Genomic DNA, 22,909 nt, shown 5'->3' with positions numbered 1-22,909 from the left:
ACGGCTGGAAAAGCGCCGGTTGAGACCCGAGGCGTGAACGTCAGAAACTGAGCGAAACGCACATCTGTGGGCTTCGCAACATTCGGGCATGGCCAGACATCTTGCAGCGGGTACGTCCCGGCGAACCAAACGAGCAGGGACACAACGCCCAGCTGGATCGCATCCCAGATGATCGCGCCGGGTCGAAGAGGACGATCGAGCACGTCCAGCGCAAGGTCATACAACGCCGCAACCGCACACGTCGCGTAGAACAAGATGAGCAGGTAAGGGGTAGTCGTTGGGGGCCTAACGAGGACACGCGTGAACGCGATCGTCTTCAGCGCCGCATGGCATCAGCGAACCATTTCCTCGCTCCGGACGACGATGAACTGCACGCACCCAAGCCAAGAACGCGACGCCTGCTCTGACGCTCCCGTGCCACTCGCCAACCTCCTCCTTGTACGCCAGCACGGCGAGCCAGCCTACGCTCTGCACGACTGATCCGAGCACGAGTGCGCGCGCCTTCCACGGCGCGCGGTGGAGCGGACATGGAGTCGGCGCCTCGACATCGGCGAGGGTGAAAAAGTTGCGGAACGGGCTGGTGAGTGTGCGTGCGGCGCGTTGGACGGACCTCGGGTACGGAAGGCGCGAGAGGAGGTCGAAGGCGAGTCCGAGCAGAGCAACGGCCGCAGGGAGGAGGGTGGTGACGACGAGCTCGAGGTGCGGGTTGTTCAGGACGTCGCCGAGAGACCCCGGGCTGCTGGACGCTGCTGGCACGGAGGAATTCGCGGACTCGAGCTGCTGGAGGAGGTCGAGCGGGGTGGCACTGGGTGAGCGGGACGTGTCCGGAAAGCGGAAGGGGTGCTGCGCCACCATGCTCGGGGTCGAGCTCATCGGGGCGGTGGTGAAGCCGCTGGAGTATCGTGCACAGACGAGGACGTGAGGGCTCTTGGGAAGTTGTACATCGCGCTAAGCGACGAGGAACGGTGTATTTCCGCCAGGCCTGAGGCTGAGCCCTGCACGCGCCGAGCGGGTCGCACGGGCTTCGCTGCAAGGTCATTTACCCGTGCCCCATGGCCAGCTGCCCACAATCGAGCAGCCCGCGAGCCTGTCTGGGCCAGCCGTGGGCCACCAATATTCTCGCGTGCTCCTCCTGTTGCTCTGCGGATACGCCCATATCGAACCGAGTCCTCGCGATCAGCTCGCGACCGTGCTTCCGAGCCTGAGCACGCCATGCACATTGTCCAATCGTCCCGCTATGCGTTCGCATCAATCACGATGCGCGACTCTGCTTTGTACATACTCTGTACATAATGCAAGCCTATAGCTTATCTCGCCGCCAACGTTTCGATCGTCGCCGCTTTCTCTGGCAACGTCATCGTGTTTGCGAGGTCGCGCAGAGATGGACCTGCCTCAGGAGGGGGCTCGAGGGGGCGCATGGTGGGGGCGAGGAGCGTGCTTGACGTCAACCGCAACACGTTCCTATGTTCAGGCGCGGCGGCATACTGTCGGCGCGCCCTAAGTATCCTCTCCAGTTGTGCGGATTTACCAAGTGCCAGGCTGAGGTGGGGATGTCCGATGTCGGCATGAATGCAATGTCCGTCCGACGCGAAGCTTTGACGTCAAAGGTATCGATAACGCCCCGCCGTGCGAGCTACCAGCGCACCTTGTCAGGCTCGAAGCTCGAAGAATTGGCATCGAGGCTCGGATAACGATATCGGTGGGCATAGGGCGGTCGATGTAAGGATTGCTTTCTCAGTGTGTTGATCACCGAGCAGGTCCTCCTTTGTGTCCTGGGGCTGCCCTGCGATCTAGAACCCTCATTTCAGCAACTTGCGCATATGGCCAACATGGTCCTGCGTCCGGCGAGAATACCGTCCAGGTCGCGAAAAGCAACCCTGGAAAATTGTGCGACTTCACTGGAGGAATTCATGCGGTAGAAACGCTGAACATGCCACGCTACCGTCCAAGCTCCACTTTCCCGGGCGGACGAAGCAATCAGAGCGTTATGTCTGTGCTTCGACGAAGATTGCCAGTTCCAACGGTCGTTTGGAAATCCCGCTTCACCGGAAAGACGACACAGACGCATGACTGTGGGTTGACTCCTGAATGAAGATGGGTTCAGGTTCTGAGAAGTTGCACATACTGCCGTTTAGGCAGTCGCTCAATCACGTACTTATGCACAATCGCGAAGACCGGAGATTGGCCATCTCTCATCGCAAGAGGTTCGGTGGGAGCAGAACTTAGCCACGTTGTGCGGTTGGGGGATCTAATTGAGAGTTCGTACCACGAGCCGTGTTCCTGTTACTGACCGAGGAAGTTCTGACTCTTCGCGCAAGCGTGCAGGCACGAAGTTGCATATGAATCGCAAACGATACCTTCGCCGTGGAAGTGTCTCGAGATTGTTCTGTTGGATGCATCGTCTACAACGAACACAGCAGTTCCTCCACGACATGCGCGATTACCTCAGAGAACGTATTACGTGGTATGAGATCATGGAGACGCGATCGATTTTCCTCTGCACTCCAGGGGAATGGCAGATCGACTCGGGATACGGACGATCTACACGCCGAGGCCCAAGACGGTCCACCATGGATGCCGCCCAGAAACTTCGACGACCTCGAGAAAAAATGGGCAAGATCGTGATAATGAGGTACGACTTACCTGTGCCTCTGTCCCTTGTATCGCAATGTCAAGCATGAGAGGCACAGGGCCGCGAGAAAGACACCTGAGGATAGCATGCACGTATCAGTCCGGCGATAGAGGATGAGGGCGCACCGGGGCCGACGAGAGTGCATTTGTCAGGGCAGAGCTGCCAGGCCGGATCATGGCCATTGTTCCTTGTGGTTGACATGCTCAGCAGATGCCACTCCCTGGGAAGGAAGCATGCCATAGGACGAGCGATGTGGCGGATGGGGCAACGCGGTTCAAACACTGTGAAAACCCAGGGACCCGAAAGGGACACGGCGCAGTGCGGGGACGCGTCTGTGTGGGGAAGACGCGCGGAAGTGTGGCATTTGCTCTGGATGGATGGCACAATTCGTGGTTGTCGTGCGAGGCCCTGGACGCCGAGATGAGGTGCCCAATAAACTGCGGGGAAGGCTGGGGAAGCGGTTGCCGTAACTGTTTCGGTGGTCAGCTGGACGCCGCGAGGGGACGCGCGCGAAGCATATAAGGGCGCACCGAGCGTGGCTGGGATCTTCTCTTCTCTACTGCTGCCGTCGACGACTCCGAGGGCGAGCACACCGTGTAGCACAGCGAAGAAGAGCATATAGACGCGATCGGCGAATCACAGGCAGGGACATACGGTACTGCCGGCGCGCGCTCCGAGCCTCGGTTAATACTGCACCACCGTTCAATTCGTCACTTCTGCCCTTCTTTCATCACCTATAATTCCACCACCACCACCATCCCCGACGCCCTCTCCTTGACTTATACGCCTATCGTTCCCGCTTTCGTTCTCGTCTCTCGCCCCCCGCGTCTCCCGCTCCCTCATTTTTCTGCCATTGCCAATACTCATTATACCCCATGGCCCCCGCACTCACCCACCCGACCGGCGTGAACTTCGTCGATGAGCAACACCGCCCTGTCAACAGCGAGGCCAGCACCTACTATGGTGGCGAGGAACGCTTCAGCCGTGGGCGGACATACAGCGCGGTAGGTACCCTGTGGTTGATGCGTTGGGGCAGCCTTGACTCACTATCGCCCACCGCGCGTCTTTGTTCCATACAGTCCTTCGCCCACGGATACAACCCAAAACGCCCCCCTGTGTTCCAGGATGCCACCCACCACCGAGCACGTCGCATGTCCCACGACGAGAAGGGCTCTGCGCCCCGCCGCTTCTTGATTGACGTGGAGGAGACCATTCGGGTCGTCCTCGAGCAGGAAGACACTGACGGCGACTTCCAGATCTCTGTCACGGATGCTGGCCCGAAATTGATGGCTCTTGGCACCGCAACGAGTAACGGTTTCAAGAGTTTCGACATTCGCGTGAGTACTCCCTTTCTCCTGTGTGGCCAGTTCCTCCACCCCCTTTGTCTATACCGCCCCGCATTAGCAGAGCAGTGTATGGTATAAGGTTCAGTCTCCTGTATGCGCGGGCAGATTGAAATGTGCGAGGGTAGTGCGGACCTTGAGCGCGTCGCGCCCGACCACCCTGTGGGGTTGTCAATTGAGATGTTGATTGACGCGTTCATGAGAGGTCGATTGGGGTGTTCGTCGACTTGTTGCTCCGACTAGGGCGCTCCGAGATCCGCGTTGGCTGCGCTCGTTACACGCAAGATAATCTCCGTCGAACAAGCTTACTAACTGACATCGTCATGTAGGGAACGTACATGCTGTCGAACCTCCTGCAAGAGCTGGCGCTTGCCCGAGACCACGGCCGGAAGCGCATCGTGCTCGATGAAGCGCGTCTAACGGAAAACCCGGTCGACCGTCTCTCGCGTATGATCAAGAACTCGTTCTGGAATGCGTTGACGCGTCGCATTGACGGAGAAGGACTGGAGATCATCTGTGCCGACCCCAAAAACCGCACAGGACGCGTCAACCCACGTATATACGTGCCTCACGGAGAACCTGCGATGGCCGAGTACTATCGCCAGGTTGCGAAGGAGAAGCCCCATCTGAACCTGGACGTCCAGGTCCTTCCACAGGTCCCTGATGACCCCGTGTTCGTGAAGAGCCTCAACAACAAGCCCGGTCTTCTGGCTCTTGCGATGCAGGAGGTCAATGATAGCAAGGGTGGCAAGACGTTGAAAGGCATTCCATTCATCGTCCCAGGTGCGCGGTTCAACGAGGTAGGCGGCGCGAGTCATCGGAGTATATATAAGGTACTCATGACAACATCAGCTGTACAACTGGGATTCGTACTTCATCTCGCTTGGCCTACTCGTTGACGGCTATGTCAACATGGCCAAGGGAATGGTCGACCACTTCATCTTCGAGATCAAGCATTACGGCAAGATCTTGAACGGTTCTCGAAGCTACTACTTGTGCCGCACACAGCCACCCTTCCTCACCGACATGGCCCTCCAGATCTACAACCAGCTCGACCGTTCCGACATGGAGGAGAACCGCAAGTGGCTCAAGCGCGCCATTCAGGCCGCGATCAAGGAGTACCACACCATCTGGGTCGCCGAGCCCCGCATGGACCCAAAGACGGGTCTCTCACGCTTCCGTCCCGACGGTCTCGGTATCCCTCCCGAGACGGAGGCCACGCACTTCACGCACATCCTCGAGCCGTATGCGGCGAAGCACGGGCTCTCCGTGCTCGAATTCAGCGAGCGATACAACGACGGGTCGATCAAGGAGCCCGCGCTGGACGAGTACTTCCTGCACGACCGCGCGGTCCGCGAGTCCGGGCACGACACGACGTACCGGTTCGAGAAGCGCTGTGCGAACCTGGGGACGATCGATCTGCAGGCACTCCTGTACAAGTACGAGGTCGACATCGGAACGGCGATCCGGGAGGTGTTCGACGACGAGCTGGAGCTGGACGAGGACTTTTTGCTCACACCGTTCCCCCCGAGCCCGGAGTCGTATGCGGACAAGAGCAGGTGGGAGCGCTCGAAGAGCCGTCTGCAGAAGAGCGACGAGTGGTTCCAGCGCGCAGAGTGGCGCAAGGGCATCATCGACAAGTACTGCTGGAACGAGAGCAAGGCGCTGTACTTTGACTACGACACCGTGCAGGAGAAGCAGAGCTTGTACGAGAGTGTGACCGCGTTCTGGACGCTCTGGGCCGGGTGCGCGAGCGAGGAGCAGTGCTGGAAGCTCATGTGCGTTCTTGCAGTTTCTTTCGTCTGCTTTGTCTCGGCTGAACGTTCCCATGCAGCTCGCAGTCGCTCAAGAAGTTCGAGGTGCTGGGCGGTCTCGTATCTGGAACGGAGGAGTCGCGCGGTAAGATCTCGCTCGATCGGCCGAACCGTCAGTGGGACTACCCGTAAGTGTCTTTGTCGGCCTTTCTTGCAATATCCTCACTGATCATCCCACATTCAGGTATGCCTGGCCCCCGCACCAGATCATGGCGTGGGTCGGCCTTGAGCGATATGGCTACCTTGAGGATGCACAGCGCCTGGCGTACAGGTGGTTGTACATGTAAGGGATCTTTCGCCGCTTGCTTCCTTGCTCTTTCACTTATATTGCGCAATAGGATGACGACCGCCTTCGTCGACTTCAACGGCGTCGTCCCAGAGAAGTTCGACGCAGTCAAGTTGTCGCACCTCGTCGACGCTGAGTACGGCAACCAAGGCATCGACTTCAAGATGGTGCCAAGAGAGGGCTTCGGCTGGATGAACGGTACGTTCTCCCCCATTCAGTGATACTAGTATCCTTATCTTAACGCATGCTCTACCTCCTCAGCTGCATACCAAGTCGGCCTCACATACCTCTCAACCGGCATGCGTCGCGCGGTGTCGGCATGCACCAGCCCGGAGGTCTTCTTCGGCAACTACCTCAACCCTCAGCAGGCGCCAGCGGCTTATGGTTCTATGCCGACTGACCCGCTCAGTCTTGCGATGGACACACTCAAGTTGTCCTCGCCCGTCATCCAGCCCACTGGGGTGGGATCGCAGGTCCCCGACATGTCCCAGTCGTACTAAGCGCTGGGCGCCCCACGACTTCGACCTGTGCTGGACGACGTCAGTAAAGTAATACAGCGCCTCGCCGCCCGTAATTCTTCGCCAGTATGACGTTCGGACGATCAAGATATCCTTCCGTGCGTCCAGAAGACCCGATTAACCAGCCTTTGATGTCGACAACCCACATAGCTATTAATGAATGGACTTCCGCTGTACGATTTCACGACTTCTTCCGTTTCATCCCATGTTATCATCCTTGTTCTCGTTCCATTACCTCTTCCCGTTCATGATGCCGTCTCGTTCTTCTCTAATCGCATCACGTAGATTCATAGACGTCCAGCTACATAGTCGTCCTGCTTACAACTCGTGTACAGTATGATACATCCGTCGCTCTCGCAATTCCTGTAGATATCCCCCGCTTCGCGTCCAATCTTGTGTGATATATTTATCGCATTCATCACAGCACATCTCGAGCTCCGAGGCTGATCGCGACCGGGTCATCGTACTGTATGCTGGACCTCCCTCTCTGACTGTCCACAGCCTTTGCGTTCGATCGGTCTATGTACGTCACTCCCGCGGATACCCCAGACGAAACCGACATGCGGGGCTAAGTCTATGGTCCCGCGCGGACTCGGAACCGATGGGACTTGCTCCCGTACTTAACCCCCTAAGTTCGCGAATTGCCCCCGCCTTTCCCTCCCATCTGCTCGCTCGCGCCCTTCCTCGTTGAACACAATATCCCACCTTGACTCTGCCAAATTAACCATGTCTGACCTACAAACTTATAGAGAAACGAGGACGCTGTTTCCCCGCGCCGGGTTCTTCGGCGTGTTGACGCTGCAAGGGGAGAAGATGCTTGCAGAGGCGGTCCCCGGCATCTCGCCGGACTCGGAAGAGATGCAGGCTGTCCGTGCGATCGGTCCCGTGCAGTGTCTCGCCCTCTGCGCTCAGGTGAGTCGCTCACGCTCGGATATTCGACGGGTCGCAAGCTCATTCTTGCTTGTTCAGTTATGTTCCATATGCACCCCGTTCGACGCCTCTGCACTCTACAGATGCTTCTTGGTAGCAACAACACCGCCGCCCGCGCAGTCGTCCATCACGTCCGTCCCGATCGACCGTCACGGTCACGGTGCAGACAGCTCAAGTCCAAGTTCAAGTTCCCCAGTGGCAGTTGAGATCAAGCCCGACCCGCCGCTCCCCATCGACGGGTGTCACTTTTGGAAGAACGGCGACGTGTCGGTTCGGATCCAGCGACGGAACAGCATGTTTGACCACGCGAGGGCGTCGTACGTCCATCCGCTGGCGGCGGCTAACCTCTCGAGGACTTATTGGGACGGGAACCCGCGGTTAGCTGATTGTGGTGAGTGCTCCTATGTGTTTCTTTGACTGTTTGTCGGACTGTGCTAAGACTGGTACTCATCTTCCCTGCTCTCGTTCCTCTAGCGCAAAGCGAGACGGCTCTAGAGTGGCGGCTGATCGCGGACACCTTGGGTTGGACTGGGCAGAACACTGCGAAGCTGTACCCGCTCGCTGAGTTTTCCCTCGATGTGCCCTCCTCAAGTGCGTTTCCGTACTGCAGCCCCTCGGAGTATCACGATGCGGTAGAGCAAGTTAGGAGGTGAGCTGTGTGACGCTTTGTCTTGGAGTCTGCTGGTTGGTCTGACTTGCGACTCGATCGTCATGTTAGCATCACATTGCAAGCGTGGAAACACCGTTTCCAGCATATGGCCCGGGACGACGTCCCTGCAGATACCTATAGTCATGTATGCTACACTGAGCCCCTGGCTACTGCCACCTTTTTGTAGATGTTCACCGGAACGATTTTGCAGTTGGATACTTTCTCAGTGCGTGTACAATGCTACCTTCATCATGTACATTGTAATTCCCGGTAATATACGATCCTCCGTGAAAAGGAGTTGCTCTCTTGTACGGATACATATGGGACACGCCTGATATGGCCCCTCTATGGCTAACTAGTAAGGGCCAAGACGTATCTGAACAATAAAAGGAGGGCATACATATAGCGACAATACATCCTACATACCAAAGGGCAATCTCACCCTTTACATCCGGTCGGATTCAGGCCTCCCCGGGAAGCCTACGGTGCTGTGCTTCCGCATGAAAAAGAAGTATATTAGTAGAACTTGGTAGTCAACCTATCATACCGCGGCCATGATATGTTTCGAAGGGTTCGCGTCTGCTGTTGCAAATCCCGACATCCAATCCAGTATCCAATCAGAATATAAGATTATGTCTAGATCGGCTACCTCACACCGTACACCATACACAAAAAATCTTCCACAGCCTCCACTACACGACCAGAGAATATCGCACTCAGCTCCCCTCATCACGGCTTTGCGCTCCGCAAGCGGTAGAAGAGGACCATGATCGCAAGGGCCCAGTGCTCGAATTGGTCCTTGGACATGAACAAAAACGCCTGCGTGACCACCGCCTTGATCAGCTGCGCACTCATACCCTGCGAAGAAGCCAAACTGTCAGCTCCATCCACGCATACATACATACAGGAAGACAGGAAGACGCACCTGATACCAGCCAAGGAAGCCGTTCCGCCTCCAGACGCGCGCGAGGACGGTCAGCGCGCCGACGTGGTGGTGGCCCGACTTGTGGTGCGGCTTATTATGCTTGGGGAGCGAGAGGTGCTCCTCCTCCGCGTCCTCCGCGTCTGCCGAACGCGCCTGGATGCGCACCTTCGCCATGATGTACGGGTACGTCACCTGTTCCCGCACGGCGGATCATGTCAGCTCAATGGATTCTGCAAATCGCACTGCCGTTCCTGCAGGAAGGCAAGGTAGGTGGAGGGAGAGACGTACGACAGTGGCGAGCGCCTTGCTGAGCGCCCCGACCGTGAACGCCATCCACGGGCTCAGTTTCGCGTTCGCGTTCGTCTCGCCCTTTGCGATGAGCATCACGCTCTTGACGCGCTCGTACATCCCGTACGTGATCGCCGGGTTCACGGTCAGCACCAGACCGGGCTTCAACCCGAGCCAGAGACCCGACACGCCCTCCTCCGCGATGATCTCGCGCGCGACCCCGAGGAAGGAGTCGTCGTACTCGTCTTCCTCTCCGTCCGAGACGGAGCCGTTGGATTCGACGTCGCCCTCGGCGGCCTTGCCCTTGCCCTTGGACTTGGGTTTCTTGGGGCCGTCGAGCGAGCGGCCGATCTGCTGCCGCGTCGCGATGACTGCGACGGGGATGGTGAAGATCTGTGCCATGGCACCAGCGGCTGCGCCGAGGAGAAGCTCCGCCGCGGTGCTGAGCGGGGGCGCTGCGCTCCCTGCTGGACGTTTTGCAGCGAGACGTTTGATGTAGGATGAGCGGACGAAGGAGTAGAAGAAGAAGTACGCGTATTCTAGTGGAGGCAAGACGTCATCGGCATGCCCCGGATAAGGCTTCGAGAAGGATGCTTACGCATGGAGAAGGTGTTGAGCATGGTGGCCATGAAGCCTTTGTAGTAGCCCATGAAGCCCTCTTCGCGGAGGATGCGCTCGAGAACGCCGAGGATGCTCAGCTTCTCTTCATCTGACGCGCCGGACTCTGCGGTTGCTGCCTGTATGCGCGTCTTCACGCTGCGTTGACTGTCAGACTACCCTCATGCTGCAGAGGGCAGAGGCACATACATGTCGAGAGGGTAAACGAGGCTGTTGGTGACGAGAAGTGGTCAGTAACGTGTTTGTGGTTTACACGGGAGCAAAGCCAGCGCGTGCACAACAACTCAGAGCAGCGCCATGTGCAGGCCGCTAATCACCATTCAAGCCGGCTTACTTCCTCCTCCTACACCACAGATTTGTCAAGGCCACTGTGCTCGCAGCGCTGCTCCGTCAGCACGCGTCTCATCCACCGATGAGTTCGCTCTCAGTGATACCTTGACGCGAATGTCAGCTTGCGGACGCGGTCAGTGCTCGACAGTGTGTCCGGGCCATGGTTACGATAGAAGCGTGTCCTGACATGCACTTGACCAGGCGGGGCGACCGGAACCGAACGATGCACCGGTCCTCGGCGACCATGACTCCAGACAACGGTAACGAGGATATGTGCAGCGACCAGAACGAGAGTACGGTCAAGGCAGGAGACATAACAGCAGACTTGGATGGGAGATGGACGCGAATAGAGATGTTGTTATTGGACCCGAGCCGGGATCCAACGCCGAGGAGTGTGCACGACATTGAATGGAACACTCACGCGTTGCTGAAGCATCCTCCCAGTGCCCCGGCCAGTGCGTAGCCGAACGGGGTGAGCTGCGTCGGTTTGGACATCGTTTCGTGCGCGACCGCCGGGGTGATGAGGAGAAGAGGGGTATTGGCAAAAAGAAAAGCGGGGGAGGGGGAAGAACGGAGAGCGTCGATATATGTACAAGTCGAGTGGACTGTACCCCGTGGGGCACCAGGACGCTTGGCCAATGACCTCGGAGTGCGCTTCGGACGAGAGCAGGAATCGGTCTCCGGCCCCGGCTTCCTCTCTTCCGCCTTCACGTGCAATCCCTCAAACCCTAACCTCAGACTGCAACAACTGCGATTGGTCCGCCGACAGTACTCTACAGTCTCTAAGTACTAATTAATGTACCGTAATGCACCACACCCAGCATCCCCCGGGCTACAGGCTCAGCCTCTTCGCCGATGGAGGAGGGACTGCCTCCTTATCCCACGGCAGATGCACCCCCTGGTTTCTGGCCCGCTTGATGAGGCTAAGAAGATCGCCTGTCAGTCACTCTACTCCCGAACACTACGCGCAGACAAACACTCACAGTTTCCAGTCCCACAGATGGGCGTAGGGCGATGTGGGGTCACGATAGGTCCACGCGCTGTATTCCCCGGGGCTCCCGTCCTTGCCCTCGGCCAAGAATGGCATCGGCTTTCCGTAGTATCGGATGTAGTCGCCTACGACAGGTTGGCTGATTGGGCCTATGTAGCGCCTTTGCATACGAACAGGTTCGATGACGCGGAGGACGCGCATGTGAACCGATTTTTGACCCTCAGCAGCCTCGAAACGGCACAGGATGATCCCCGCTACGGAGGTTCCGACAAAGCAAGTCAATTAGTAACGGCTCCATCGAAGATCCAAAGGCGAGAGGCATACAGTAGAACGGGTTGAGATATGACTTGATCTTGTCTCGCCTCACGCCGCCGAACAGCTCTCGTTGATCCAATGTTATGAGATCCTTCTGCCCGACCAGGGTGATGCCAGTCTTCGTCCTCTTCAGATCCAGATAGAAGGGGTTCCGCGTGTTGTAAACGAACTGGGTGAACGCCCCAACCCGCTTCCTCTGCTCTACCCGCTCGCACATGTCTTGGCACAATTCCAACGTGCCGGCGGGGAAGAACCCGTCCAGTCGAAGCGCTTCCTGCACAACGTCATACCGGGAGGTGGAAGCCAGCGCAAGGAGCGGTATCTGCCATGGGGTGCCATACTGCGTCAGAAGGTCTTGCGCTTGCGCGAACGTCTCCCCGCGAGGGTCGGGCTTCTGCGTCAGTCGGAAACGCAGGGCGCCGGCGATGGGGAACTGGGGGTGGACGCGGAAGTAGAAGTGTCCGCGCGTGTTCACGGGGAACGGGAAGTACTTGATGAACCATTGCTCGTTCACTGTTCGTTCGGACCTCCCGTAGGAGATGTATGGGGCAGTGTACGAGTGACCTTGCGAGACACCTGACGTAGGATCCACAATGATACCTCGTGCGTCCGAGAGGTCGACGTAGTCTTCCTCTCTCAGCCATTCGGGATAGAGCGTGCGGAGCGGGACAGGTCGTGTTTCGGGATTAGGACCGTAGACTCGAGGACGCTAGTGCACCCTCGGTGTCAGTGTCACCTCTTGCGCGCGCGCAGCAATACGGCTGACGTACCGGCGAAAAACTTGCATAATTTTCTGTGTACATACAGCGTTTTGGAACGCTGAAGTTTGGTCCACGAAATGACAGTCTCTTCGGGAGGTGTTCCCCAGCAAGTCGTCGCCACATGGTGTGCATCGCGGGCGGCGCGTTGACAGTGGGAAGTACTAAGTCCTCACCTGCAGCACAAGGATCGCAAGGGTATCCAAGCGCGGTCGCCTGAGCACAGTAGAGCCCAGAGAGTTATGACACGAAGTGGCAAGAAGCAAGTCACGAATGCAGAGGGAACTGGACGCGCCGGGCCGCGTAGTGACGCAAATACGCACGAGCGCTCTCTGGCACATACCTCCATCATGGTCCATGTCGCGTCTTTTCATCACTCAGATCTCTATCCTCGCCCTCTTTTCTGTACTTGTCGACAACAAAAAGATAACGCAAAAGTCATCTAGGCATACGAATCAGCGGAGAAACACCCCATCCAATTGGTAGTCTGCAAGACCGTCCTCTCAGGCACACGCATCGATGACCACATGCTTCGGAGGCAGGACTGGCGGGTCTCGAAGCGCATCTAAACACCTGTGACTATCTTAGCTATCTGCATCCCGAGCGGTAGCGGTTATCCCCTCTCGAGCCTTGTAAGCAGCATGTTCTCACCCAGTGAGCGTCGTCAACACTCTGTGCCTGGGATACTGCCGCTTTAGCTGCTTGACTTGAGCTCTCTCTCCTGAGTCCTTTCCACCACTCTTCTCAGGCCTCTATCCTCTCCACGACGATGGCTGCGGAAAGTGCTTCACCTCCTTACGAGGACCTCGTGCCGCCGCCGCCGCCGACCATCGACCCAGACTTGGCGGATCAGGAGCTCCCAGGCTACACCGTTCGTTCCCAGGAGGAGTTCGTGCAGCAGGAACATCAACTTGAGGACAGCAAGGGGCGTCCCTGGATATGGCTGAGGGTCAAGAGTCGGGCGAAGGAGGGCAAGGGCTTACCGCTCTTCTACTCCCGCGATACTATCGCAGGGGAGGTCGAGGTGGACTTCGATAAGGCGGGCGGGGCGAAGAATGTCGTCGTATCTGTGAGTACGGCTTCCTCTCTTGATATCACTAGCTGTCGAGACTTCGGGACGAGATGAATGGTCCGGAGGCAGCGTTGGTCGCGCGACATTGGCCTTGTTGCACTCTCGTTCTGTATCCCATATTCAGTATTCAGCCTATTTCCAAGCATCTCATGAGCTCCTCTGCTCTGAGCATTCTGCACCAAGGTTCGCACAGGGCCGCGTGTGATGTCACTCGAGTATGAATCCTTCATGCAGAACAAAGGATGTCTGTTATCCGCCATCCAGATGTACCAGTCATGTTTGTTCTGCATTGTACATGCTGTTTCGCCCCTCATATTCATCCCGTCATTGATCACTTATTTTCAGTTATTAGCCGGAGTGACCGCTGTCGGTCAGGAAGAAATCAGGTTCCTTGACATCAACAGTGTATTGTGGAGCAAGACAGCATCGTCCAAGACGACCGGAAAGCAGAAGTGGCCTTTCTCTATCACGTTGCCCGCCGACACGAGCGTGTCTGAGCGAGGCAAGAAGCAGCAGGCCCATATATATCCCTTACCGCCGAGCTTCTCCGAGCGCGCGAGCCCCGCGTACATCGACTATAGGCTGGTGGTCACGGTCAAGAGGAGTTCTTTCAGGGTTAACCAGACGTACAGTTCCCCCAGACTTCACTACTGGCACCGTCGGTCGTTCTGACCCACGTGGGATTGCGTACAGATTGACCACAAACTTCGCGTATGTCCCACTTACACGGGCGCAGCCTCCGTCGGCTTTGCGTCAGCTCGCCTACCGCGAAGGCTCTCCTCTCGTAGGTCCCGAAGGGGACCCCGAGGGCTGGAAGGTTCTGCTGTCTGTGAAGGTGGCAGGCACTGTCTTCGATGCTCGCAAGGTCGAGCTGGAATGCACCGTGCGTTCTCCGTCATATCATGTATCAGACACCTCGAGTGACGAATTGTCTAGCTCGCTGTTGCTACGCCGGTGAGTGCTATCGACCTAATGTCTCTCAATACCGTCCGTGATACTGATGTCCCCCATGTCTGCCATCCGGCCGACGCCATCCATTCTTCGACGTAGCTTACTTTCCCTCTGGGTAGCCCAATACCGCTCACGCTCACAGTGAAAGGTAGCGATGAGCAGGCCTTGGACCTCCTCGCTACACCCTCAGCAATTCGGGTCGTCCTCTCCCGCTTCCGTCTGGTCGGCTCACATGCGATATCCGAAGACATCGAGGGCGGGCGCAGCAACAATTCCTTCACCGACGTTTGCGGGAGTGCTTTCTTCTGGCCGTCGGCGGAGGGTGCGCCCGAGCCCCGCACGCGTGTCCTCCAAGGCGAGCTCGAAGTCAAGAAGTCGCTCAAGATCGGATTCGTGTACCCGCGTTTCTCCGTTCGGGTAAGTCGTCTTCCAGCTCTTGATTTTCCAAGTTCCCCGCCCCCGCCCCCGCACTGCCGGAGTTTTCGGAATGTCGTCCTCATTTTGCGAGACTGCTCTCGTAACGTGAGCCATCGCCGATCGCTGATTCCCCCTATTCTGCCAATGCACATTGTCCCATGGTTCCCAACGCCCGGACTTTGTCATATACCCTTCCTCGACCTGCGCGGGTACGAACCCGATGTCGGCCTCCTCCGATGCGACATAACCTCGATGACAATTGCTCCCCCGCTTGCGGTCTCGACTTCTCTGCCCTGTCGACCCCGGATGCTAATTGCGAAACCACGATCCTGACACTGACCCGCCACATGATAATGTCACGATAACACGATCTGTGTCCCGCGGTACCCCTTGCAGTACGTCCTGGCGCTGTTGCAGTTCCAGGCGCCCGGCTGGGCTCCCGCGTCGCCCTCGGGGTCCTCGGGTTCAGGCTCGGGCTCGAGCTCGAGCGCGAAGGAGCCGCTCGTCTCCCACCCGGTCACGCTCGTGTCCGTGAACGCGGCGGGCGTCGTGCCGCGGTCGTATGCGCCCCCGGGGTACGCAGAGAAGCACGAGGCGGACTACAACACCACGGTGGGATACCTCGAGAACGGGAACCAGAGGTACGTGCGCTGCGCCCAGTCTGTGTGTGGAGGACCATCGCCGTGGTTCAAGTTCATTACAGTGTACTGCCATGGCGGTTGTGTCTTCCGTGGCCGTGGCCGTGGATGGGTGGCTGAGATGCTTACTGAGATACATTGCGGACAGGTTCCTGCATCATCACGGCTTCGCCTGAGGGTCGTTTCGGCTATTTCAGGCGTTGGACTGGAGGTATTTGAAACCTGGACATTGACAGGCACGCTCGAGTCTGTCTGGAGCGTTTGGGCGGGTGGGCTGCACGTGCTGGTGCTGGTGCTGTACTGCGTACAGCGGTCTGCGGAGCGGTGTATGATCAGTGTGTCGGGTTCTGCGGTGTGTGTAATGTGCGTCATATTTCCTGACTCTAGCTTTTCTCGTCGTTGGGATGTCATATGTATGTATATACAATCCTGGAGGCCTGCGCGGTCACGTCATGCCAGTACCTGTTCTTCCCATGTCCCTGCTGTCCAATACAGTGGCGCATCTCAACAAGGTCCGGACAAGGACCATTTAACGTGAAGTGAGGCTAGGTAGGCCACATCTGAATCAGTGAGCTCACCGAAGTGCCGGCAAAGAGGCGAATTCATTGACTGCGCCTGCCTGGATGTCAAGTAGTGCACTTGGAGAAGTGAGGAGAACTCGTCATGTCACGATCCCCGGCCGAGCCCTGCAATGAATGGCAAGGCGGACACAAGACAACTGGGCGTACTTCATATACATATATCGTCGCCGCATCCCGCGATTTCATACCGGATGTCGACGCGATTACGTTGGCAATACTGTATTTCATTCAGATGATAGATTGGGGACTGTATGGACTATATATACTACGCTAGCCAGATTAAGTGGGCATATCAGTACGGGATGGGGTGACGCCGAGTGCTCGACAAACATAGAGAGGCTCGGGGACTCGGAGCGGGCGGGCGGTGAATTAATGCAACGGGGCGCGAAGGACAGGGCGTCTAGTAAACTACAGCTACAGGGTGCGCGCGCGGGCGTCGCTTGTGGACGGCGCGGCGAATGGTGCGATATCCAAGAAGGCGCTTAGGCGCGAGGGTTGGGACGGGGATGTGGGATGTGGGACGTCGATGCCGGAGGAGTTGAGATAGGATGGTGGAGGCGAGGCGAGACGAGATGAGGAGAGGGAGAGAGGCAGGCTAGCAAAGCAGGGCGAAAGTGGTTGAACAACAATGCACAGATAAAACAGTTGCGAGAGAACGATAGAGAGAGGGAGAGAGGAAAACGGTCGATATTATCCAGGCCAGGGCCGGAGCGTGTGACGGTAGCGGTAGATAGAGCAAGCCAGAGCATGCGGACGGATGCGGAGGAGGTGGGAGACCGAACGGAGTCGAGAGCGCGCCCGCGCTGAGCGAAATTAATAGCCGAGACGTGAGTGTGCGGGTGTGGTCATGGTGGTCGCGAAAGCGGTGGTGGAAACGGTGGTGGTGGTTACGCGGTAGGCAGGCGGCCTGCGAGTGGGCGGGGTGGCGCGCTACGAGGAGGGCTAGCGTTGGCTTGTGGCGGGCGGTCTCGACTTCCCACTTCCGACTTCAAGTGCGCGCGTCAACCGCTCACTTCTGCGCGGAGCTACATATGGCATGGCATGCACGCGAATTGCAACAAACAGAACGAATAGATGGTGGACTGCGGTCAGATCCCGAGGCGAGAGCTGCAGAAACGGAGGTACTCACACAGGGACGTACGCGCAGGCGAGCCCGCGACGATTGCAGTTCGCGCAGATCGGGCGCCCGTCGCACTTGAGCTTGCGTCCTGTCGGAGGAACGAGGAGACCGTCGTCAATGAGCGCGTCGTGCGACTGCGAGGGTCCTCGCGACCGGTAGGGGAACGAGCAAGGTACGTACCACGGCAGAACGTGCACGCCATCGGCGTGCGGCGCGGCGTGCGCGGGGTGTACGTCTCCCCGTCCGACTCGTCGGTGCGGGCGGAGTGAGCCTGCTGGTACTGTGGCCGGAGTGGCGTCGGTCAGCGCACAGTCGCGACTAGCACACATCGGAGAACGACGCACCCTCGGGTCCATGGTTTCGAACGCTAGTTTGTGCGGGAGCGGGTGCAATTAGTGGTGGAGGGCGGGGACCGCTAGGGCTCGGAGCGTATTAATGCGAAGTGCCAAAGGCTATAGTAAGGCCTCAAGCCGGGACGAGGATGAAAGAGACAGAGAGAAGAGAGACAAAGGGCCAAAGGTGGCTTGCGGAGGCGGAGGCGGGTGCTCGGGAGGTGTGGGCTGGACAGAGCCGACGGGGCGCGAGCTTATATGGACCTGGCCGCGGGCCCGGGCAAACGCGCATGCGCAGGAGCGGTCCTGGGTCGCTGTGCGGGGAGTGGTGACGATGGTGCATCAGTGCCAATATTCGGCTTTGGCTGCTGGCCAGTCGCGCTGGCTCACGCGGAACTGGATCGGGGCAAGGGCAATGAGACGCGTATCTGAGTTGCTCATTCTCAGGAGCCAGGACGCACCTGCCAGGCCACGGGTAACGCGTACCATCTGCTGGGTCCGTCGGAGCAAGCCCAGCTGCGCGGCACCCCACTCCCACTCAGGGTCGCCGCCAGGCCGTGGCCCGCACTCCCGTGCGCGTGGGTGGAACAGGTAGCAGGTGCTGGCCCTCGACAGTTACAACTGTATAGGCATGGCCTTAGGCTCGAACGAAGGGCCGCGACGCTATGCAGCGCTAGGGCGTAAACAGAAACGAACACGGTTACCCGCGACGGGGCGAGCGGGAACGGGGCACTGGCAGGACGCGGGAGGCCACCGTCACCGTCACCGGTCACCGTCACCGCGCCGTAACGCGTTTCAGCACCATGGAATCTGGATATCCGACGACGACGCCCGATTAGAGATGGCCCCGGCTGCGGGGCGGTCGCCGTCCCACGCTCTTAGACCAGGACTCGCTCGCTCCCGCGCCCCTAACGAGGCTAACGATCCAGGGATTCGGGCAGCCTCGCACCAGAAGCTGCGAAGCGCGAACGTGCATCCTGGAACCGGGGATCGGGCACCCAAGTCAATGCAAACTACAAACCTCAATCGAGTTGCTTCAATGTCTACGTGACGGATGCGGTACGCACGCCCACTGGCATAAGCAATGGCATCCTCCGAGGCGCTGCGACACGAGTCCGGATTCGCGCCCACCGGACGCAGATGTGGGCAAGGCAAGAGACCGCAACAGATGAGGCAGGGCCCAAACAGACTTCTCATCGCCATTCTGCGAATTAAGGTCCATCCTGGATGGACGGCTGATTCGAGTCACCGCACTCACGCGCGCACACGTTTGCGTCACAGATTCCTACTCCGGGACTACCTATCACTGGCAGTTGTCACGGCTGAGAGGCCCAGTACGAGAGACTGGCTATGACAAACGATGAGAGGAGCCGCAGTAGCGGGGGTTGCGGGGGCCGGACCTCCGCCTGTGTTAATTTTGCGATCTAGACCACACTCGACGCAGATGCAATAGACCGACACTGCAGGGCAGCGTGAATATGTGAGTCGGCTGTGGCCTCAAACGATGTGGGGTGTTCTTGGCCTCCTGGGCTCCCTACAGCCTGGAAGCTAGGCGTCATCGCCATTAGACATACCAGCCGCGGATTAGCAAACATCGGGAGTTACTGGTGTACTTACAGCCACCTTGCCTGAGCTGGGAGCGGTGCGCCGACACGTCATCGCGTCACGAAGGCTATCAGTTGCGTCGCTGCTCGCGGGGCCTGAAACTTCCAACAGGGAGCAAGCGGGTGGCATGCACACGCGGGTTCACCTGCGACGGGGGTTGCTTCTGGTCGCCGTGGCCATATCAAGCGTCGACCGACGTCGGGAGGTCACATTGGCGGATGGTGCCCTGCAAAGGACAATTGCAACAGGACTGCGCAGTGGGCCTGGTGGTTGCTTGACATACGCATGTCTGAAACGACCATCGGCGGGCGGCCACAGGGAGATCGCAGATGAACTGGCTGAACATGCGGATTTGAATTTTTGGCTCGAGATTGAGCGGCAGATGGCTGTGCCGTCAGTCGCCGGGCGTCGGCTCCTTGGCAGTGGCACATGGCAGCCCGAGGACCGGCATCCGGCTCTGACGGGAGCCTTTTCGAGGCGACGTCCGGCCGAGCTCGCGTGGCAATTGTCCCTGGTCGCCGGCCACGTGCGCGCTCGCCAGCTGGCAGGCCGTCATCGATCTGCGCTGGAGAGCCTTCTTGGTGTGCACTAGTCACGTAGCGCGATATCCGAGCCGTTTCAGCTGCTAAAAGCACCGACGCCAGTCTCTTTGGACCCACACGAGCGTGACTCGTCCCCCTCCGAAGTCCGTTCCTCCGAGGACGCGAAAACCGAAGGACGGCCTGTTGCCGTGGCTCTGTGACTGGCCTGTAGGCTGTGAGCACGGAACAAAACACTCACGCTGCTTCTTTTGACATCATAGCGTCTGCAACCTGAGGCGAAACGTTGAGCCAGAGAGCTAAGCAATGTCGCCGCGACACGAGTGACGAAACGCCACCAGATCCCCCTGCCCGTTGCCCCGGATCTGGCCAGTGCAGAGTCACAGTCACTGCCAGGAGAGTCGAGACTCGCCGCGCGCGACTTTGATATGTGGTCGAATCCGCACGTCCAGACGCACGAAACCGTGTGCTATTCACGTCCAGGGACCAGCGCGGAGTGCCGGCATAGGAATAATCCCGGACCCGTCTTCCATTCTCCCTGCCATGGCTATCTGCCGTTACGAGGCGAATACGGACCTATTGTACGTATGACACCGCTTGTCAGTCGATTGCACAATAGTGGTTGCACCGTTCCCAACCCTCTACTTACGGCCGTTACTAGTCACGACTCACCCGACGAACAATTTGAATACATACCTTCCGAATAGTACGGCCAAACGTTATGGCGAAAGTCTGGGCTTCTCCGCAGCCACGCCGACCCTTGCAGAGAGCGTCAGCGTGGCGGCGACATGATGCTACTCGATAATTGCGTCCTGATGTGGACCTGGGTGGGCCTCCGATTCCAGCCAGCTGGGAGTCCCGGAGTGGCACACTAAGGACGAAAGTGGAAGGGAGGACAGGGTGGAACAGACTAAGCGGTGAGCGACGCGTTTCGTCGCATTGATACCGCCGTGCCGTGCTCGGCGCCGTCGAACCCGTCCTCGTCGATCGCGCTAACCCTCTTCGTGTGTTTTTGCTACACGTATCGCGGGATGCGCACGGAGACGGTATGACCTGATCACCCAGTGAGCAGACCTCGCCCGAATCCAAAAGCTACCTGCCTCACTCGCCCAGCATACCTGTTGGAGACAGCTCTGGCACAACGGTGGCAAGGCCCTGGCACTGCAATCAAGACGAGGTTAGCAAGGGTTATTAGCAACACCCTCGACTCGATCGGGGCCGCGAAGCTATCTCACTTCAGACTTCGAATCTGGCCGCCGCGTAATCGGCAGCCGGGAGCTTGGAAGTTCCGCGCAGAACGTCAGGCGTAGCGCGTCGACGTCGATTCCGCTCGCCAGAACGTTTGCATGGAATGTTCTGCTGATCGCGCGTCGATCTTCTGCGTCCACAGTAATTGTTAGTAAGTTGCTGCGTCCGCGCTCGTCCACTGCAATATTGTGCTTTCATCAGCCTGCTTGGTGCAGTAGACGTAGTGACAAGTGTGTACGTACTGTGCGCACGTGGAGCGTTTCGGGGTGTTTACGACAGAGTTCAGTCAGGGCCAAATCCTGATCGAGACTGCCACGAAATGAGGGTGATCCTGCACTATGCACTCTGAAAGACAGCAGTCTCAGTTACGCGCCTAGACCTGAGGCTAACACGCACCACTTCCAGATTCGCGCGATGGACCGGGCACCTGGTTCGCGGTGCTTCCGCTTCGAGCGTCCGCCGCCAGATCTCCGTGGCGCAGACGATCCTAGGTAAGTAGGACGTCACTTCCAGGTCGTCGGTGCCCCGAAACCGTCCAAGGAGATGTCACGCTCGAGCAAGGTTGGCTCAACGATCATGCATCCTGAAACTCGCCACGGCGGCGTGTGCGGGTAGAGAAGGTGCTAGGGCTCGCAGCCGCATGCTCCCAGGAACCAGTAGCGGCCGGGTTCTAGGCCAGGAAACACCGTCCGAAACCGCCATGCATGTGCATCTGGAAGGCCTTGAGGGCGACGGGTGAGAGGAATGACGAAACCATGGTGTGCGCCCATGCGCGAAAACGAAGGGTTGCCGGCAAGCGGTACGTATGATTGGACGCATCTTGATATGGGCTTTACGGGCTTTCACATACGGAAAGCTCTCGGACGACGGAGAGCTTGCTGCTTCCTGTCCGAACCACGTATGGTTGTTACGCAGTGGACATAGCGGGAGTCGGCGAAGGCCTGGTGTCGCTGAGGGTGGAGGCGGCGTTGAATATGGCCAAGGGAACCGTGTATGTCCTGCATCGCAATTGGCGGAAGGCCCCAAAATGAACGGGTTGCAGATCAGGATCAAGAGGCAGAGAGGAGGAATGGAGCGACGACGACGCACGTCACCGCATCTCCAGGGCTCGTCGGCCGCGACCGTCGGGGAAGGGACCTGGCTCGTTGACAGACGGCAAACTGCACGCATTCAGATCGACCCGCGTCGACACGGTCCACGGGCTTCTTGTGGGAGCGTCTGGGCATTGGATAGAGGAGACGTCAGAGAGGAGTTGCGTAGCTAACCAGAAATAATACCGCTGCACTGATAATCCACCGGGAGTGAGGGTAGGTTGACATCAATCTTTGTAGAAGCGTTGAAGCGTGGAATGTCACTGCATCTTCAGGGCTAGTCGACCGCGCCCACCGTCGAAGTCGAAGAATGGGGCTCACGAGAAGGAAGTCGGAGTGACTCGCTCGATCCTTGGCTGCGGTCACTTCGCATGCGGCGGCCGTGCTCACGAATGCACGTGGAGATGCCGTACTCCACGCATCGACACTGGCCCTAGGCACCTTCGGGAGAGTCCAAGGATGGACACGGAGGCTCAGCGCGATGATGAGAGAGATGAAAATGTTGTGCTTGGCACCGAAGAGCGCCGAGGAAGAATGCCTGAGGTTAGTCAGGCGCAGGTGCAAGCGTGAGTGAGGCGCAGACGCACGGTTGGTAATTACTGGCTGCTTGGTGTTTATCGTGACCGTCCTCGAGCTCTGTACTGCGGACATACGGCTTCGGAGCCATGTTGACGATGGTGTTATGCAGGTGGCGACAAGGATGTCGAGAATCCAAGGATCCGGGACCGAGGAGGCAACGCAATACATCGAACTTAAGCCCCGATGGCAACACAATAGTTCGTGGCGCGAGAAAGGGGGCATGCATGTCGTAAAGTACTAATACAAGATGTGCGGCGGATGTGGGCCTGATGATATGGGTAGTTCCTGCATCTGCTTTGGGCGACGGGGAAGTTCGAGCTGATCTGTGGAGGGTAAAAG

The 22,909-nt window shown here is 58.3% G+C and overlaps 10 protein-coding genes across 10 annotated transcripts; 3 read left to right on the top strand and 7 right to left on the bottom strand.

The window, feature by feature from the left end:
- Nucleotides 1-2,553: 2,553 nt before the first annotated feature.
- L226DRAFT_69231 (uncharacterized protein) lies at nucleotides 2,554-3,420 on the bottom strand. Its single transcript, XM_067687165.1, has one exon. It carries the CDS (start codon nucleotides 3,248-3,250, stop codon nucleotides 2,672-2,674), a length of 579 nt encoding a protein of 192 aa, XP_067535510.1. The 5' UTR covers nucleotides 3,251-3,420; the 3' UTR covers nucleotides 2,554-2,671.
- An 87-nt stretch (nucleotides 3,421-3,507) lies between these two features.
- Nucleotides 3,508-6,575, top strand: L226DRAFT_463111 (trehalase-domain-containing protein; the record flags this gene model as incomplete). Its single annotated transcript, XM_067675767.1, has 8 exons — nucleotides 3,508-3,636; nucleotides 3,712-3,969; nucleotides 4,305-4,775; nucleotides 4,828-5,753; nucleotides 5,810-5,917; nucleotides 5,974-6,072; nucleotides 6,128-6,273; nucleotides 6,337-6,575. 8 exons carry the CDS (start codon nucleotides 3,508-3,510, stop codon nucleotides 6,573-6,575), a joined length of 2,376 nt encoding a protein of 791 aa, XP_067535509.1.
- Nucleotides 6,576-7,063: 488 nt separating this feature from the next.
- On the top strand, nucleotides 7,064-8,444 carry L226DRAFT_69217 (uncharacterized protein). The gene is made up of 4 exons (XM_067687164.1): nucleotides 7,064-7,505; nucleotides 7,563-7,914; nucleotides 7,998-8,172; nucleotides 8,242-8,444. The coding sequence occupies exons 1-4, from the start codon at nucleotides 7,320-7,322 to the stop codon at nucleotides 8,357-8,359; spliced, it is 831 nt and encodes a 276-aa protein (XP_067535508.1). The 5' UTR covers nucleotides 7,064-7,319; the 3' UTR covers nucleotides 8,360-8,444.
- A 224-nt stretch (nucleotides 8,445-8,668) lies between these two features.
- On the bottom strand, nucleotides 8,669-10,989 carry L226DRAFT_535153 (adenine nucleotide transporter). Its single transcript, XM_067680842.1, has 6 exons — nucleotides 10,755-10,989; nucleotides 10,193-10,213; nucleotides 9,984-10,141; nucleotides 9,386-9,924; nucleotides 9,098-9,289; nucleotides 8,669-9,030 (listed from the first exon to the last, which is right to left on the bottom strand). The coding sequence occupies exons 1-6, from the start codon at nucleotides 10,826-10,828 to the stop codon at nucleotides 8,902-8,904; spliced, it is 1,113 nt and encodes a 370-aa protein (XP_067535507.1). The 5' UTR covers nucleotides 10,829-10,989; the 3' UTR covers nucleotides 8,669-8,901.
- Nucleotides 10,990-11,063: 74 nt separating this feature from the next.
- Nucleotides 11,064-12,664, bottom strand: L226DRAFT_535152 (uncharacterized protein). The gene is made up of 4 exons (XM_067680841.1): nucleotides 12,410-12,664; nucleotides 11,649-12,348; nucleotides 11,317-11,578; nucleotides 11,064-11,256 (listed from the first exon to the last, which is right to left on the bottom strand). The coding sequence occupies exons 1-4, from the start codon at nucleotides 12,440-12,442 to the stop codon at nucleotides 11,166-11,168; spliced, it is 1,086 nt and encodes a 361-aa protein (XP_067535506.1). The 5' UTR covers nucleotides 12,443-12,664; the 3' UTR covers nucleotides 11,064-11,165.
- Nucleotides 12,665-12,760: 96 nt separating this feature from the next.
- Nucleotides 12,761-15,935, top strand: L226DRAFT_535151 (uncharacterized protein). The gene is made up of 7 exons (XM_067680840.1): nucleotides 12,761-13,466; nucleotides 13,815-14,095; nucleotides 14,163-14,352; nucleotides 14,406-14,423; nucleotides 14,520-14,837; nucleotides 15,234-15,478; nucleotides 15,624-15,935. Exons 1-7 carry the CDS (start codon nucleotides 13,167-13,169, stop codon nucleotides 15,649-15,651), a joined length of 1,380 nt encoding a protein of 459 aa, XP_067535505.1. The 5' UTR covers nucleotides 12,761-13,166; the 3' UTR covers nucleotides 15,652-15,935.
- A 1,246-nt stretch (nucleotides 15,936-17,181) lies between these two features.
- L226DRAFT_545806 (uncharacterized protein) lies at nucleotides 17,182-17,532 on the bottom strand (the record flags this gene model as incomplete). The annotated part of the gene is made up of 3 exons (XM_067682369.1): nucleotides 17,182-17,264; nucleotides 17,357-17,456; nucleotides 17,521-17,532. The coding sequence occupies 3 exons, from the start codon at nucleotides 17,530-17,532 to the stop codon at nucleotides 17,182-17,184; spliced, it is 195 nt and encodes a 64-aa protein (XP_067535504.1).
- A 671-nt stretch (nucleotides 17,533-18,203) lies between these two features.
- L226DRAFT_69055 (uncharacterized protein) lies at nucleotides 18,204-18,793 on the bottom strand. Its single transcript, XM_067687162.1, has one exon. The coding sequence runs from the start codon at nucleotides 18,709-18,711 to the stop codon at nucleotides 18,304-18,306; it is 408 nt and encodes a 135-aa protein (XP_067535503.1). The 5' UTR covers nucleotides 18,712-18,793; the 3' UTR covers nucleotides 18,204-18,303.
- Nucleotides 18,794-19,957: 1,164 nt separating this feature from the next.
- On the bottom strand, nucleotides 19,958-21,212 carry L226DRAFT_69014 (uncharacterized protein). The gene is made up of 5 exons (XM_067687161.1): nucleotides 21,152-21,212; nucleotides 20,888-21,030; nucleotides 20,758-20,813; nucleotides 20,349-20,705; nucleotides 19,958-20,293 (listed from the first exon to the last, which is right to left on the bottom strand). Coding segments are annotated over exons 2-5 (498 nt in total). The 5' UTR covers nucleotides 20,889-21,030; nucleotides 21,152-21,212; the 3' UTR covers nucleotides 19,958-20,209.
- A 118-nt stretch (nucleotides 21,213-21,330) lies between these two features.
- Nucleotides 21,331-22,276, bottom strand: L226DRAFT_69098 (uncharacterized protein). The gene is made up of 2 exons (XM_067687163.1): nucleotides 22,178-22,276; nucleotides 21,331-22,118 (listed from the first exon to the last, which is right to left on the bottom strand). Exon 2 carries the CDS (start codon nucleotides 22,068-22,070, stop codon nucleotides 21,468-21,470), a length of 603 nt encoding a protein of 200 aa, XP_067535501.1. The 5' UTR covers nucleotides 22,071-22,118; nucleotides 22,178-22,276; the 3' UTR covers nucleotides 21,331-21,467.
- Between the last annotated feature and the right edge of the window lie 633 nt (nucleotides 22,277-22,909).

Source organism: Lentinus tigrinus (genome assembly GCF_003813185.1).
Source record: "Lentinus tigrinus ALCF2SS1-7 unplaced genomic scaffold L226scaffold_12, whole genome shotgun sequence".
NCBI classification, from domain to species: Eukaryota; Fungi; Basidiomycota; class Agaricomycetes; order Polyporales; family Polyporaceae; genus Lentinus; species Lentinus tigrinus.
Note: the sequence above shows the minus strand (reverse complement) of the source record. Positions and strands in the feature narration are given on the sequence as shown.